General features: G+C 45.1%; 1 protein-coding gene across 1 annotated transcript; it reads right to left on the bottom strand.

The window, feature by feature from the left end:
• Nucleotides 1–552: 552 nt before the first annotated feature.
• On the bottom strand, nt 553–16,218 carry Tmem9b (TMEM9 domain family member B). The gene is made up of 5 exons (XM_057778418.1): nt 16,007–16,218; nt 13,531–13,622; nt 8,993–9,101; nt 6,638–6,772; nt 553–961 (listed from the first exon to the last, which is right to left on the bottom strand). Exons 1-5 carry the CDS (start codon nt 16,112–16,114, stop codon nt 806–808), a joined length of 600 nt encoding a protein of 199 aa, XP_057634401.1. The 5' UTR covers nt 16,115–16,218; the 3' UTR covers nt 553–805.
• Between the last annotated feature and the right edge of the window lie 481 nt (nt 16,219–16,699).

Raw genomic sequence — 16,699 nt, 5'->3', positions numbered from 1 at the left:
TATGTCATTCATCCAGGGAGGCTCGGGCTTAAGGGAAAATGACTTTATTCTAAATGTTCAAGTCCTTAGAGATACTAGAAGAAGACGAGGGAGACCACACACACCGAGACTGTGTTTAGTTATGAGAGTAAACCAGCCAACGGCCAGTTTGTTCCAGGACATGTTGCATCAGACATCACAGCGCACAAAACAAGTCTGCATTTCGTGAAGAACCGCCAGGCATTTTAGATCCAATTTACCAAGAAATGTAGCCACAGGTCAACCAGAATCGTAGGTAACGTAGTCAGTGCAAGAGTCATGTGGGGGGGCCAGCACGCTTATGAGCTGGCTACGCTGGAAATATCAACACGTGAGAGAGAAGGTCTGGTGTATTTACAAGTCTGTCTAGGAAAGACTTGAGAGAAGCTGTGTCAGGCACTCTCAAGCCTTCCCTTTCTTCTCCCACCATGGAAAAACAGAAGCAAAAACACACCTGGAAATTATCTTGAAAACCAAGTTAGAACTGTGTGATGAGAAAGAGAGCTTGTTCCAGGAACAGGACCTCGGGGTAACTCACAGGCAGCTTAATTTTATTAGTAAAAGTCACAAGTAGGAAAAGGCTTACTGGCTGACTTGGAACTGTGTGCTTTAAAAAGTCTCTATTAATACATTAACAAGAAAAAGTACCAAGCATGTGGGTGCGCTTCCAGCTGCGGGTCTTCCTCCACCCTGGAAGACAGCAGGGCATTAGAACCTGCGGACACCCAGCCAGTTCCTCCCAGTTGTCTGCCGTCTTCTTTCCGGTCACTTTGATTCCGATTCCCAGTTAGCTGAGGACAACATGTCGGTCAAAGACAGACTTTCGCTGCTCCTGAACTTGAAGCTTCCAGCGCTGCTGTGCATACTCCACCTTGTTTAGAACATTGGCTCGGCTGCGAGAGCGGGCCAGCACATCATGGGCGTTTGCGAACGGCTGGTGATCCTGAAAGCCAAGGTGGAAGGTGTCAGAGATGACAGGAATGACAAACACTGCACAAAACAGACAGCCTAGGAGCCAGGCTAGGGACAAGGGCTCTAGCCCTTCAACAACTAGAAGCAGGACAAGCTCAGCTACCAAAGCAGAGGATTCCAGAGACAAGAGCAACCAAGGCTACGTGAGAGACACACCCATAGGTCACCACTTTTTTTTTATTTTTTAAAGATTTATTTATTATGTATACAACATTCCTTCCATGTATGCTATCTCATTATAGATGGTTGTGAGCCACCATGTGGTTGCTGGAAATTGAACTCAGGACCTTTGGAAGAGCAGTCAGTGCTCTTAACCGCTGAGCCATCTCTCCAGCCCCAGGTCACCACTTTCAAAGGCATTTTCTTTAAAGAGCAAGACCAGGATGGTGGCCATTTTCGTTAAAGAGAAGTCTTTCCTGATTAGTGGGAGAACAGTGGACCAGTAAGAGGGCTCAGCAGGTAAAGGCACTTGGCACCAAGTCTGACCTAAATTTGATACTGGAACCCTGGAGTCTGTGTGGTGGAAAGAAAGAACTGACTCTAGCAAGTTGTCCTTCTGACCTCGACATGCCCTGAGGCCTGCATGTGCCCACACTCCCATCAAATAAACAAACTAATTCTTTTAAAGCAATTAAAATTTTAAAAGGGACTAGAGAAATGGTTTAGCAATTAAGAATGCTTCCTGCTCCTCCAGAGGACCTGAGTTCAGTTCCCAGCACCCCTCTAAGACCGCTCACAATTGCCTGTAACTCCAGCTCCAAGGGCCAGATACCCTTTTCTGGCCTCCCAGAACACCTGCAAAAACGTGCACATACAACCACATAAAACTTTTAAAATAGCCAGGCGGTGGTGGCGCACGCCTTTAATCCCAGCACTCGGGAGGCAGAGACAGGCGGATCTCTGTGAGTTCGAGGCCAGCCTGTTCTACAAGAGCTAGTTCCAGGACAGGAACCAAAAAAGCTATGGAGAAACCCTGTCTCGAAAAATAAAAAATAAAAAAAAAAATAAAAAAAAACTTTTAAAATCTTTTAAAAAATTTTAGTCATTTTTTGTGCCTTTCTTTTCCTTTACTTTTCCTTTAGATATGGTCTGACCATGTCACCCAGGCCAGCCTGGAACACTATATTGTCCAGACTGACCTCAGACTAGCGGTCCTCCTAACTTCCCACTCCCAAGACTAGAACTTGAGGCACATACCACCTATACTTCAATGAAGAAAGCCTGTTTGTGGGGCTGGAGAGATGGCTCAGCAGTTAAGAGCACTGGCTGCTCTTCTGAAGGCCTCAGGTTCAGTTCCCAGCACCCACAGGGCAGCAATCCACTGCCCATAACTCCAGTTCCAGGGGATCTGGCATCCTCACTCAGACAAACCCCCAATGTACATACAAGAGATCTTAGAAAATAAAAGTAACTAAAAGTAATAACAAAAACCTCAAAAGCTATAACTACTAGAACCTTTAAGAAAGAAAGGAGAGAAAGAAAGAGTGAATGAGAGAGAGAGAGAGAGAGCAAGCCTGTTTTCACATTAGTATCTCCATGAGAAATGTTAATGTAGGACTTTCCTCTGTATTGATCAACACTTCATAGCTCATCTGTGGCAGAGGAAAGTTCCCATTATATCAGAACTGATAACATGTCAGCCTAGGCCACTAGAGCAGCTAGTTCTCAGGGCTATATCTTGGCTGGTCTTAATGTCTCTCTGGGCCTTAAACACGCACTGATGGACTGTTTCCAAAACCTTCTCGTTTCCTCTGTTCCCCACTCTGCAGTGAGACAGAGCTCATGGCTTTAATGCCACCATCTCTCACCAAGGAGAGAGAGGACTGGCTACTTCAGAACATCTAATTAACAAAAACTTCCATCTTCCATTGCAGAGTGCTCCACAGCTTCCCTGCTAATTGCTGTCTTAGGAAAGACACTAATGAAGGTTACCCTAGTCTGTGTACAAAGCCAGATTCTCCTGTCAAAATAAACTGATTCAGCTGGATGTTTGTAGTCACTACACAGGAAACCACCCCACTAATCTACCTATGGAGGAGATGTCAACACAGCTGCGCACATGACAAACAGCTTCAATTGTGATTGACTGTTTTTATTTTGCCTTTTTCTTGAGTTTTTCCTCAACCCCGTGTCAGCAAAGTTTCTAAATGTTCCACCCAGGCCAGGTTCTTAAACAGGCTGGCGGGCGGGAGAGAAGGAGCACCGTCTGGCTGCATGCGGCAGCTGGCAGGAGCGGTCATGGTGTGGAGAGCTATGCACAACCCCTGACTGCATTACAACTGTCACTGTTGGGGTTTTACCTGGCCGTGTCTCTACAGCAGGGACTTTCTACTTTGTTTACATATCCCAAGCATTTTCTTTCTTTTTATCCATTTTCTAAAGATTTATTTGGTATATGTGGATAGTTTTCCTGCATCTGTGTCTGTACACCATGTTCATATCTAATGATCGTTTCAGGCAGAAAAGGGTGTCAAAGCCCCTGGAGTTAAAGATGGTTGGGAGCCATCATGTGGGTACTAGAAATAGAACCCATGTCCTCTGCAAAAGCAGCCAGTGTTCTTCACTGCTGAACCATCAGCTTGTGTGTCAAAGGACAACTTTGTAGAGCTCAATTTTTCTATGCACTGGCAGCACAGAGAAATTTGGGTTGCTGGGCTTGTTACTGGTAGTAAGCTCCTTTACCCACTGAGCCATCTTCTGGACCTCAAAGAAGCTTTTTGTTCGTTTTACCTTTTAAAGATTTACTCTGTTTTCAATTATGTGTATGTGTGTAGGTGTATGCACATGAGTGCGGGTGTCCACAGAGCCAGAAGAGGGTGTCAGACACCCAGAGCTGGAGTCACGGTTGTGAGCCACTGGACATGGGTACTGGGAATTGAACTCAGGTCCTCTGCAAGAGCAGTGCTCTTAACTGCCAAACCAACTCAAAGGCTTTCTATAAGGAATCCTTGCCTTCTTTATCCAAATGTCCCCCACTTTATTAGCTTCGGCAATGTCTTTGCAAATCTCTCATGACGTCCAAGATGTTGCATAGCTATAGAAAGGAAGCTGAAGGGAAAGGAGGGAGCTGGGCATGGTGGTGTACACCCACACCCTAGCGCTTGGAGGACCACTGCAGGCTCTAGGTCAGCCAGGGTGACAAGCAAGACACCGCTGGGAGGCAGAGAGAGATTGAGGTGGGAAATAAGAGGGAGGGAGAGAGGAAAAACATAAAAAATAAAGTAGAAGGCTAAAGTTGTAGCATTACTTGATTTCCAATAAAGAAACAAACTGGCCCAAGGTCATTTAACAAATCAGCACAGACACTGACACTCAGTGTGCCTGATCCTAAATTGGCGTCATATCCTCTCAACACACCAAACTGTTTTGGGTAGATTACTGTGGGAAAACGTGCATCAATGATTTTGTATATAAAATATTATTACCATTGGTTTATTTGGACATAAACAATACTAGCAAGAAGGAAGTACTTTACCAGAGACCCTCTCAGTTACACAGTCCTGCCATTTGCTCAAGACAGGGGAAGGAAAAAATTCCTAAGGAACAAGCTCAAGTGACTAAACAAACCAGTTAATCCTTTTGGTCTGCACTCCACCTACAGAACAAGACTGGACTAGCTGCTTACAGACACGGGGAGAATGCAAATAGAGATCTTCACTTTCATCTGTTTGTTCTTTTTACACCTGATGAAATTACAACGAATACAAAGCGTGCTTTAATGCGATGTTTAGAAAACAGTGATGATGTGTCCCGGGCACATGGATGACAAATACTACCATTGTTTGAAGTGAACCTCTTGGCTAACTGTACTTTTATCTGACTTAACACAGAATTTAAAAATGGGAAAATTTAAATGCCTTAAAAATTAACCTTTTAAAAAGTACTTACTGAAGAACTCCCATGTTAGCTAAGCAGTTCATATGAGCTGAAATTTAACTTTGTTTGTACAGTTAAAAACACAGCTTTGGTTGGAAAACCTTTCTCTGCCTAGAATCAGTTTGACAAATATCAGAGTCAGCTGGGACTCTTAGTGACAGTGTTCTCCAATGGTCAACGTGTAGAAAGAATTAATTACTCATGAGCAAAGTGGTTTCTAAGCATATGAGCCCATCAATCGTGTCATCCTCCATACATCCACACATTCTTGCACCAATTTACGTTCTCCGTGTTTTACATCGCATCGTCTCTGAATCAGCAGCAGGTAGTTAACGCCATAGGATGCATGGAGAGTCAGCACAGACTTCGTGCTAGGAATGGAAACACTGTGAGGCCTTGATATGCATTTATGTCAGTAGTTCCTCAACTGGTGATTTTGTCCCCCTGCCAAGATTCTTGAGGGCAAAGTTTCTCCATAAAAAAGGATAATTTAATCCTAGTATCTACAGAGTCAGAATTGAGAATATATAAATGAAAATTACCATGGAAACAGTATTTGAAACTCTACTGCTTCTGATATACAAGTTCTCTCTGGCGCTAATCCCACTATGTCTGTTTTGTGTGTGTATTGTGTTTAAGATTTATTATTTTTAATTGTGTGTCTGTACGTGCACATGCTTACTGAGGCATGAGTCTCGGAGCTGGAATTACAGGGAGCTGTGAGCTATTCTATTTGGCATGGGTGCCAGGAACGAAGTCCAGATCTTCCGGACAACAGTATGCACTCTTGACCACTGAGCGCTCTCTGTCTCTCCGTCTCTCTCTATCTCTCCATCTCTCTCTGGTCCTTTAGTTTTGTTTATTTCTTTGTTTTTTGTTTTAATTTATTTTGTACTAGAGACAGGTTCTCAGGTAGCTTAGGCTGCCACTGAACTCACTATGTGATCAAGAGTGATCTTGAACTCCTAATCATCCTGTTCCTCCTCCTACATCTTGGGATCACAGGTATGCACCACCACATTCACACTGTCTGTGCCTGGTTTTGGTTTTGAATTTTAATTTATTTTATTACATCAGATCCCCAGACTTACCTTTCTCTCAGCCTAACAATTTACTCCTGGAATTATTTATTCTTAGCTAAAATGTTTGTTTTGTGTATATACATATGATGTGTATGTGCATGCATGTGTGTGAGGGGTGTGGGCCCATGGGCATGCCAAGGCACATGTATGGAGGTCAGAGAACTTCAGTTGTCCGTTTTGTTTGAGGCAGGGTCTTTCCTTTGCTTTTTGCTGCTGTATACACCAGGATAGTGGTTCATGAGTGTCTGAGGATTCTCCTTCTCTGCCTCCCATCTTGTCAGAGGGACACTGGGATATGTGCTCCTACACCCAGCTTTTACATGGGTTCTGAGATTCAAACTCAGATCTTTATGCTTGCACCCCAAGTGCTTTATCTACTGAGCCATCTCTCCAAGCTTCTCTAGAACTCGTTAAAAATATCTAGGTGTTTTAGTAAGCTAGGTGAGGAGCTGTGTGCCTGTAGGTACCTGCCATCCCAGCACTTGAAAGGCTGGGCAGAGGTGCTATGTGCTACACTTTTGGGCTGCATGTATGGCTTACTAGAACAATTTCTTCATAGAGAGATACACACTAAAATTAGAACTCATTTCAGCATCTCACTGAGGACCCGCACTACCTATGGCTATTTCCACTTACACCAGACGGGGGCAGAGACTGGCGCTGAGCAGCTATGTAGTGCCAGGACTTACCCCAATGTCGTCATCACTCTGCAAGAGCTGCGAGTGTCCAAAGAGGCGCCTCTTCAGGATGGGCTCAACTAAGGTAAGATATACCATGTACAGAAGTAGAAGGCCCAAAATAGAGAGATAAATTATAATGGTAACCTAAAGGAAAATGAAAAGATGTCACACTCTGTTCAAGCCAAGAACTTTGTTTGGTAAGAGCAACATTACAGCGAGGTCTGACACTTCCACTCGCGGCACAGGGTTTGTGTGCCAGCCAGCGTCCAACAGCAGAGGCAACCTGAATCCACCAACCGGAGCGCAGGAACAAAGCTTGGCTGCTGGGTCTTTCTGTGGGTCCCCACTGACAGATCACCATTCACCACCGTGGCCTGCACAGCTGTGTTCTTTCCTCAGTCAAAATCAGCAGCCTGTATTCAGCAGTATCACTGCGAAAACAACCTAAAGGAATCCTAGCTGAAACTGTGATTCGGGTGGATTCCAACAGACTGGAGTTAGATCAATGTAGGTCAGCAAAAACACTTGTTAGGGCAGTGACTTGAGGGGATATTAATTCGTGTGCTGCCAAGGGTACAGCATACACTCAAAAGGCTATAATAACACAGAAAACAACAACAGCTGGCAAAGGCATGGAGCGGTGGAACCTCACACCACTTTGGAGAACTGTCTGGCCATCTCTTAAACAAACATAAACTTACCACTCTGAAGAATTTTTCCAAGAGAAAAAAAAAATATATCCATACAAAGACACTTAACACCGTATTATTCATAATACAAATATGGAAATAATCTAAATATTCATGAACTAAAAAATAGTCATATAATGGAATACTATTTAGTAATAACATGAAGTCCTGTGTATACTATAAATTATACAAAATAAAAAGTCACAGAGGACCACATATGAGTTTACTTACATGAAATATTAAGATGTGTACAGGCAGAAAGTTAAATAGTGATCATTTGGGATCAGGGACAGAAATGTTTTAAAAACTGAACTTTATAATTTAGCAAATTAAAACAACATCTTATACTTAAAAGCGTGAGAATTTTAGGGAATATAAATTATACATTTAAAAGTCTATTAAAAAGCATCTGGGCTTGGGCTTCAGTTCAATGGTCAAACATTGTCCTATGAGGCATGAGGCTCTCCCTAGGCTCCACCAAAAGGAAAGGGGTGGGTTGAAGAGATGCTCAGCAGTTAGCACTGGCTGTTTCTGGAGGACCCAGGTTCAGTTCTCAGCACCCACATGGAGACTCATAACTGCCTATAACTCCAATTCTTGGAATTTGATGCCCTTTTCTGACATTTGTGAGCACCAGGGATGCAAATGGTACACAGACATACATGCTGGCAAAACACCCATCCACATGAAATAATAAAATAATAATTTAGGGGGATTGAGAGATGCTCAGAAGTTTAGAGTATTTGTTGCTCTTTACAGAGGACCCAGGTTCAATTCCCAGACCCAAATGGTGGCTGATAACCATCCACAACTCCAGTTCCAGAGGATCTGATGCCCTCTTCTGCCCTCTGCAGGCATCAGGCATGTACACATGCAGGCATACATGCAAGCAAAATAGTCACATGCGTAAAATAAAATCAATTAAAAAAAAATTGATGGAAAGAGGAAGAGCAGGGAAAGAGAGATTAGAGAAGAAAAGAAGGTGTGGTGAGATTCCCACAGGACCGAGCCCTGCTGAGGCATTTGCAACTCGGCTGATGCCCTGAGCTCACTATGAGACCTTTCTCTTTTCTTCTTGACAAGCTCTTTCGACACAGCACTGTCTGTCCTGAAACTCAGTATGTCCAGGCTGGCCTCAAACTCACAGAAATCTGCCGCCTGCCTCTGCCTCAGCCTCCTGAGTTGAGTTTCTTTCTTTCTTTTCCTTTTTTTTTTAAAGGAAAGGAATGGGAAGCACAACCTTAAGACAAACAAACCTGAGAACAATCATATGTCACCATAATATAGTAACTGAGCTCATTAGTGACCTAATGGTGGTGAGTTATCCACAGCCATTTCAGGAACTGAAGACCTAAGTGTCATGCCTACAGCAGTGACTGAATGCAGAATTCAATCAAAGGGTTGTGCAGGCAGGGAGAGAGGGATTGATAATGTCTCACTGGCCTTTAGCATACATGGTCCAACAAGAAACTAGGATAGATTTCCAGAATATGCTCATTAAATGTAGTACGGTCGTTTTAGATCCATTTCATTTGTCTAACATACCCTAACTGATCCAAAAAGCAAAAGCAGGTCCATTATTACTTTTAGGAAAGTTCAAATGTTTGTCTTTTCTGAAGAGCATGTGGAGTGTTTGTTGTATGCACGCGTGCATGTGCATGTGTTTATATATCACCTTGATAGTGACGGAGCTTCTCTCTTCATACTTGCATTCACAGCGCAGACAGTATGCTTCCACGTCAGGCCCCCGCACAGGCATGGGCTCCACAACATGAAGGCAGTCACTGAAAACACAAGAGCAAAATACTGAAGAAGCCTGGCTTCATATTTTCCTGTCTCTGATCAAAACTTTTCCTAAAACACAGAATGATCACTGAGCTTACCTAGAGAAATAATATAAGGAATCAATGAATCCAAGTAAAATAATTCCCTCTCTCAGTATTAGCACTTTGGTAAGATTTAACAGTGTAAGAAGCAAAAGACACTGTAAGAAGTCGAAAGGCAATGGCTGTCCATGTCCGGTTGCCATTACTAACAGTTTCAGATGCCCTAGAAAATTCCAAACTGTATAAAAACCAAAACTATTTGGAAGACCAGTCATATTTAGACTTGCCCCGTTACCATGCAAAACTCCTTTAAATGTTTTAAAGTGACACAAGGCATTGAGTATCATTGCTAATGAATTAATTGCACTTTATTTTCATGTGTGTGTGAGACAAAGCATGGTGCGCATGCGTGTGTGTAAAGGCACACGCAGAGGCCAGAAGAGAATCTCAGATCTCCTGCTCTGTCACTCTTCCCCCTGTTCTCTTGAGACAAAGTCTCTCCCTGAAACTGGAGCTGGGCTGGCAGCCAGTGACTCCCAGGGATCCCCTGCTTTGCTCCCTACATCTCTGGGGTGACAGCCACACGTGGCCACACCTGGCTTTTTATGTGGATGCTGGAGATTCCAACTCAGGGCATCATACACAGCAAGCATTCTTACCCACTAGGCCATCTTCCCTATCCAATTAACATCACCATCATTATTATTTTGGTTTTTTGAGACAATGTTTTTCTGTGTATCTCTGGCTGTCTTGGAACTCACTCTGTAGACCAGGTTGGCCTCGGAGCTCTATCTGCCTCTGCCTCCTCAGTGCTGGGATTAAAGGTGTGTGCTCCCATTTAATACTGTTTTCAATTATCACAATGTAGCATATGAATGGCTTATCACATTTAACAGAAGGGCAAACTATGAAATGCTGAAAGGTGGACCCCTACAGTCACACTGAGAAATAATCACATTCTTGGTCCAGCCACGCTGGCACATGTTTTTAATCCCAGCACTTGGGAGGCAGAGACAGGTGGATCCCAGGTCAGCCTGGTCTACAGAGTAAGTTCCAGGACAGCCAGGGGCTGAAGAGGAGGCTCAGCAATTAAAAGCACTTAATGTTCTTACAGAAGACCTGGGATTGGCTCCCACATTGCCATCAGGCTGCTCACAACCACCTATAACTCCAGTTTCAGGAGATCTGATGCCCTTTGACCTCCAAGGGCACCTGCATGCATGTGGTATACATAAACACATTTTATATACATATAAATTAAAATTACATTTTAAAGTATTTTAAGTGAAAAATGAAGTAAAAAAAATAAAATAGAGATGGCTTATTTTAAAAAGATGCTACCAAAAATATCTTTTTAAAGAATCTGTTATTTCTAAGAAATGAATAATTACTTTCCATTTTGCAACTGTGTATGTGAGGTGTGTGCTTGTGCTAATCGGCAAGGACTTTACCCACTGAGCAGTCTCCCCGGCTCTGGCTCCATTGTGGTCCGTCTTCATTAGTCGTGAATGTTATGACAGCATCCTGTCTTATCCCAGACACCCTTCTTGGGGGCACTCAGTGTTCTGAGATAATTCCTTCTTTGATCTACCAAAATGCATCTTTTCATATTCTATTGCTCTGAACCATAGCATTAGAAACAAAATCCAAAATGGTATAAGTGATAAAAAGTTCAGTTATCTATAACAAGTAATTTAATTTGAACAAAAGCCGGACACAGTGGCGTACACCTATAAACCCAGCACTGGGAGGGCAGAGGCAGAATGATTGAGAGTTCCAGGCAGACCTGGGTTACATATCAAGACACTGTTTCACAAAAGGAAGGGAGGAAGAAAGGAAGGATCGAGGGAGGGAGGGCGGGTGGGTGGGCAGGCAAAAGATGAGAGAGGGAGGGAGAAGAAAAGGCTGTGCAGGACTGAAGCATCAGGAAGGTTATTTCTGACTAACCCAGACTAGCCCCAAAATGTGGCTCAGCCACTCTCAGCACTAGGAAACACCCCCACCTAGTGGTCAAAGGAAGATTCAGCTTTGACTCCAATCCCAAAGACAAACCCTAGTACTACCCTTAACTTGTTTTCAATCAACTATTCCAAGTCAATGAAGAATTGAAGCTAACAACTGAAAAACAAGAGAACAGAAGGTTCAAGTGTATTAGTCTCACAGGTACAGAGAACAGAAGGTTCAAGTGTATTAGTCTCACAGGTACAGAGAACAGAAGGTTCAAGTGTATTAGTCTCACAGGTACTGGGTCCTCAGGGAGCCGTAGCATCCTGGTAGAGCATAGCTTGCCTGTCTTTCCAAACAAGGTAAAAATTTGCACTGTCAATTGGGAACACATATCAGTAAAAGACTTACAAACAAGGGAACGTAGAAGAGATGGAAGAAAAATCCTAATAAGTCTTGTTTCAACTATTTTCTTTTTTAATTTATTTAAATTTCATGTGTATTGGTGTTTTGCCTGCATGTATGCTTATGTGAGGATGTTGTGTCCCCTAGAATGGAGTTACAGACAGCTGTGAGCATCCTTGTGGGTGCTAGGAATTGAACCCGAGTCCTCTGGAAGAACCGCCGTGCTTTTAACTGCTGAGTCATCTCTCCAGATCCTCAGCTATTTATTTTCAAAGCTCCTAATTTTAATTTATAACCGGGGATGAAGACATGGCCCTGTCTCATCAGAGAATAACAGAAAGTGAATAGCAACAAAAATTAGTGTTAAACACTTGAAAAGTGAGTTCTGTTGCCACTCCACCAATACACATCACATCTGTTACCAATAAGAAAACACACTGATTAAACACACGTTCAACAGCTTTGGGGAAATTACAGAAGTAACTTAAAGATGTGTTTGAAGGCTGGGGTCACTGTCCAGTGGGGGAATGTTTGCCCAGCACTTACAAGGCCTTAAATATTATCTCCAGTACAGAAAGAATTGAGCTTGTATGTATTGTATAAAGTAACATGCTGGTACAAAGCCTATTAAAAATATACCCCAATAAACCCCAATCATTAGCCTAGCATGGTGGTGCATGTCTTTAATCCCAACACTTGGGAGGCAGAGACAGGCAGATCTCTGTGAGTTTGAGGCCAGCCTGGTCTACAGATCAACTTCCAGGACAGCCAGGAATGTTAACAGAGAAACCCTGTCTCCAAAATCCAAAAACAAACAAACACAAAAAACCCAACCCCAACCACTTTGGAACATAAACATTTCTTAAAGCAGAACACAGACAATTATAGGAACACACTAAACAGACTGAACCTAAATGCACAGAGTGGGAAGAATAGATAACGGTACCAGAGAAACTAAGTGTGCTCAAAGTCAATTCAGAAACATGACGGAACAAATGTAATCTTGTTTCAGATTGCTGCTGACTACAGAGCTGTGGAGTCCCTTACACACCAAAGCACCTATTATCTGGAGCTATTCCCCATCAGCTTCCACTGTGGTCTGACATCACAGCCCCACTGGGGAAGGACATCCATTCTGCTGTATAACCTGGCTACTTCTTGTTTCAAGGCACAAACAGAAAAATCTGCCATTTTTAAGGTCCACCGGGATAAACTGAGAAAGCTACTGGTAGCCAACTAGTCGATCAGGATTCCAGTCACTATAGGCCAGCCTGACTGCCCAGGGGTGGAAGAATCAGTCTCAACATCATCCGAACCCACTGACACATACCAAAGGAGAAATTCTGACACACACACTTCATTCTCATTCATCCCTGAATCTCTGAAACTTTTACATATAGCCTCCAATATTTCACAGTATGTTATTAAAACGTAAAGACTGTGGCCTGGGAAGAGCAGCAAGAAGATCAAGAGCTTGAAGTCAGCTTGCTGTCGAAACAAGTGTCAGGCTGATCTGGGCTACATGGTAAGATCCTGTCTCAAAACAGAAACAAAAGCAAATCCCAAACCCCAACGCACCCCACTCCCAGCAAATATTACAAACCAGAAGCTGGAGAGAGGGCTTGGTGAGGAGCGCTGGATAGTGCTGCAGAGGGCTCCAGCTCAGTTCCCAGCACCCACGCTGGTCATCCTACCAGCAGCTGCAATGCCAGCTCCAGGGAATTCAATGTCCTTTTCTGGCTCCACAGACACTCACACATATGTGCAGGGCACAAGAGAGTGGCTATTGGTAGTTTGGACACAATAAACTCAGTCTCGTCTCCATAGGAACCTCCCAGCCTGGAGCTTTCTGTTTGGCTACAGTATTCCTTTAGATTTGTATCATACACTCAGAACCCTAGTCTCATTTTTTCTAGATAGAAATAGAATTTGAGACTTTTGCTTAAAAACTAAATAAGACATTGTATGAACATCCCGAGTTAACAGTAAGAACCACAGAAAGAATGTGACAGGTGATTTCTTGGCCCATAATACTTACCAATCTTTCTGAGATATGTTCTTATTATAAATACGCCCGGGATTCTCTTTATAGGGAGGACAGATACATTTACACCTCACATCTTCAAAATTCTGTAACAAAAATAAAAACATTGAAGCTTGTTTAAAGCTTATTACCAATATTTGTAAAAATCTGCACACGTACACTTTGCTGAGTGTCCTTTCAGGTATTCTAAGACCATCATAAAAGTTCCTAAAGCGGGGGCTGGAGAGATGGCTCAGAGGTTAAGAGCACTGGCTGCTGTTCCAGAGGTCCTGAGTTTAATTCCCAGCAACCACATGGTGGCTCACAACCATCTGTAATGAGATCTGGTGCCCTCTTCTGGCCTGCAAGTATACATGCAAGCAGAACACTGTATATGTAATAAATAAATATATTTAAAAAAAAAGTTCCTAAAGCCCACAAAACTGACGTGTGCTTTATTAAACAAATTTATGAAGCCCATGACAAGCAGATTTTGTCATCATCTACCTGCCACTAGAAAGACACATCCCTGACAGATAATGGGGCCTGCAAAGAGAAATGCTGATACGAGAGGATAGGGGAGAATCAAATTTAAAAATTATTCATAAGCAAGCCACAGTTCTAGGCTGGAGGTGGATGCAGCTCAGGGATGAAGCATGGGCAGCATGCAGAAGGCCAATTCAATCTACAAAACAACAAAGGAGAGGGGGCAGAATTCTTCTAAGTTCATCTTTTCTAACTTTTTCCTTTTGAGAGAAAGGCACTGAGCATGGATAAAAGAGGCTATGTCAGCTATAGACAGGATGAAGATTCAGGGCACTCAGCCAGTGCTAGGAGGGGAGTCCAAAGGAAAGTCTCTTGAATCTTGATGAATTTTGCTAATGTCCCCTCAAGAAACAGGGAAGACAACTCCTAGCAAAACAAATTTCACCAAGCAGAGAAAGCATCATTAAATGCTGGATAGATCCAAAAGATGCTTCCTCAGCAAAGGGGTGTCTATTTGAGATGGCAATGGCTCATTAGTCCCCAGAGAGACATGTTCACTGCTCCTATGTACAATGAGATGTCCGGCAGAGCTGCTACAGCTCCTAAATGTAGTCAGCAGCCTCTGTGCCAGACCCTGGATTCAATGAGGACGACTCCGAAAAGCAAGAAGCATGGCTCCTGTTTCCTGGAACAAATTCTATCAAGGGGAGATGTGCCAGACCCTGGATTCAATGAGGACGACTCCGAAAAGCAAGAAGCATGGCTCCTGTTTCCTGGAACAAATTCTATCAAGGGGAGATAGACAAATACATGTATTATGTATATCATGATACACTACATAAAATGGTCATGTATGATATCCATGCAGGGGGTGCCAACTACATTTAAAAAGTTAGGAGACTTTATGCTATCCCTATTTTTGGTGACATCAGAAAGATTGGGAGAGAAAATCCCTCTGACCAAAACCACCTGCCTTCCTGTAACCTGTCTTTCCCAGCCCTTTATAATATTTAAAAATATTGTAAAACTCTTCTTTTAAACATGCTGTGTCACTATTTCCCCACCACACCGGGAATTCTTTCTATTGTACCCCCAAATGAGTTAGCTCATTGGGGAGAAAGTACATGTTTTCTTGGACCAGGGCAGCTCTGGGGCACCAGATAACAACATGAGGGGACCAGAACGGTTAAGAAAACATACGGGGGGCCGGGCGGTGGTGGCGCACGCCTTTAATCCCAGCACTTGGGAGGCAGAGGTAGGCGGATCTCTGTGAGTTCGAGACCAGCCTGGTCTACAAGAGCTAGTTCCAGGACAGGCTCCAAAGCCACAGAGAAACCCTGTCTCGAAAAACCAAAAAAAAAAAAGAAAAAAAAGAAAAGAAAACATACGGGGGAAAGGGACACAATCTCCCCTCTCTCCTAGGCCGGTTCTTCCCTTACCTAGCAAATTATCAGAAGAGGGAGGGGTGTGTGTGTGTTCGATCTTGGAGGAGGCCTGGGTCAGAGTATCAAGCTGGTGAGAAGACCCTGTAGGTCCTCCTGGGAAGGGGTGGTTGCCACACGAGGCGAGCCCTCACCATGGCATGGGAATCTGCTCTGAGTTGAGAGGAGCTAGTACCTAGTAGGGAAGACTTCGGGGAGATGAGAGTTTCTCATCATTTGGATTTGGGCCCGGGGGCTGGTGAAGGCCGGGAGTGGGCTGCGAAGTTTAAGGGTGGAAAGTTCAAAGCTCCCATGGCTGGAAAGCTCTTCAAGTTCCGGGTGTGTGCTGTCAGGGCAGGGAAGGGAAATGTCAGGAGGTGGAGGAGTTGCAGATCCGGCTCCGAACACTTGTCAGGGGCTGAGGGTTAGGAAGCTCCGGGCAGGGCCGACCTGGGCTGCGAAGCAGGGGATCTGGCGGTCGTATTGGGAGAACCCGGGAGTGGGGAGCAAGTGGGCAGCCCCAGTTTCGCCAGGCCATAGGCAGGGGCGGAGCTCCTGTCAGGAGCCGGGCGGGCGGGACTCACCTTGGCGGCGCCTGTCAGCGGCGCGAAGAGCAGCACGGACAGCGCCAGGCAGGACAGGCCGAGCCCCGGGCCCAGCCGCAGCCGGCCTCCGGCCCACAGGCTTGCCATCGCTGGAGCCAGCCGCCCCAGCGAGCCCGAGCCCCGCTCCCGGCTGGGGATCCGGCTCGGGATCCTCCGCCCGCACTTCCGCCTGGGCCTGCGCGTCACCGTCCGCGCCGGGTCAGCTGCGAGAAAGCCTCCGCCCCGGAAACGGTTCCGGGTGCGCCGGGCCGCGGCGGCCCGGGCCGTGGGGCTGCAGCGCTGTCTGGGGGCTGCCCCGGCCAGGGCCGGCGAGTCCTGCGGCTCCGGGGGGCAGACCACGCGGGCCGGGGCCTGCAGGCCGGGTGAGCCCCATCCCCGGGAACTGCCGAGACCGTGCCGCGCGTGGAGACCTGGCCGGGAGTGGCCGAGCGCCCGGAGCGCGGAAGCCACCCGGCGGCGGAGGGTCGGAACTCGGTTCCTGGGCTTCGGTGCTAACCTGCGCTCCGTGCGCTTCCCGGATTCAGCTCCCTGCGGGGCTCGCAACGGTCGTTGTGGGCTGCCCACGTGGGTGTGGCTTCCACTAGGGGCTGACCGCCTTGGTGCAGCTTGGGGCTGGGGAGTGGGTCATGATGGTGGAGCTGGGCCGGCTCAAATCAGGCTTCGCTGGATTTG

The sequence above is a fragment of the Chionomys nivalis genome, chromosome 8, assembly GCF_950005125.1.
Source record: "Chionomys nivalis chromosome 8, mChiNiv1.1, whole genome shotgun sequence".
Lineage (NCBI taxonomy): Eukaryota > Metazoa > Chordata > Mammalia > Rodentia > Cricetidae > Chionomys > Chionomys nivalis.
The sequence above is the reverse complement of the archived record's forward strand: the minus strand, read 5'-3'. Positions and strand labels throughout refer to the sequence as shown.

Bases quoted from the DNA above. Each gene is read 5' to 3' on its own strand.
- Tmem9b (XM_057778418.1), bottom strand. From the start codon at position 16,114: ATGGCAAGCCTGTGGGCCGGAGGCCGGCTGCGGCTGGGCCCGGGGCTC. The intron at 13,623-16,006 runs GTGAGTCCCGCC...TTTTTGTTACAG, and splicing joins CGCTGACAGGCGCCGCCAAG to AATTTTGAAGATGTGAGGTG. The intron at 962-6,637 runs GTAAGTCCTGGC...CTTGGCTTTCAG, and splicing joins AGAGTGATGACGACATTGGG to GATCACCAGCCGTTCGCAAA.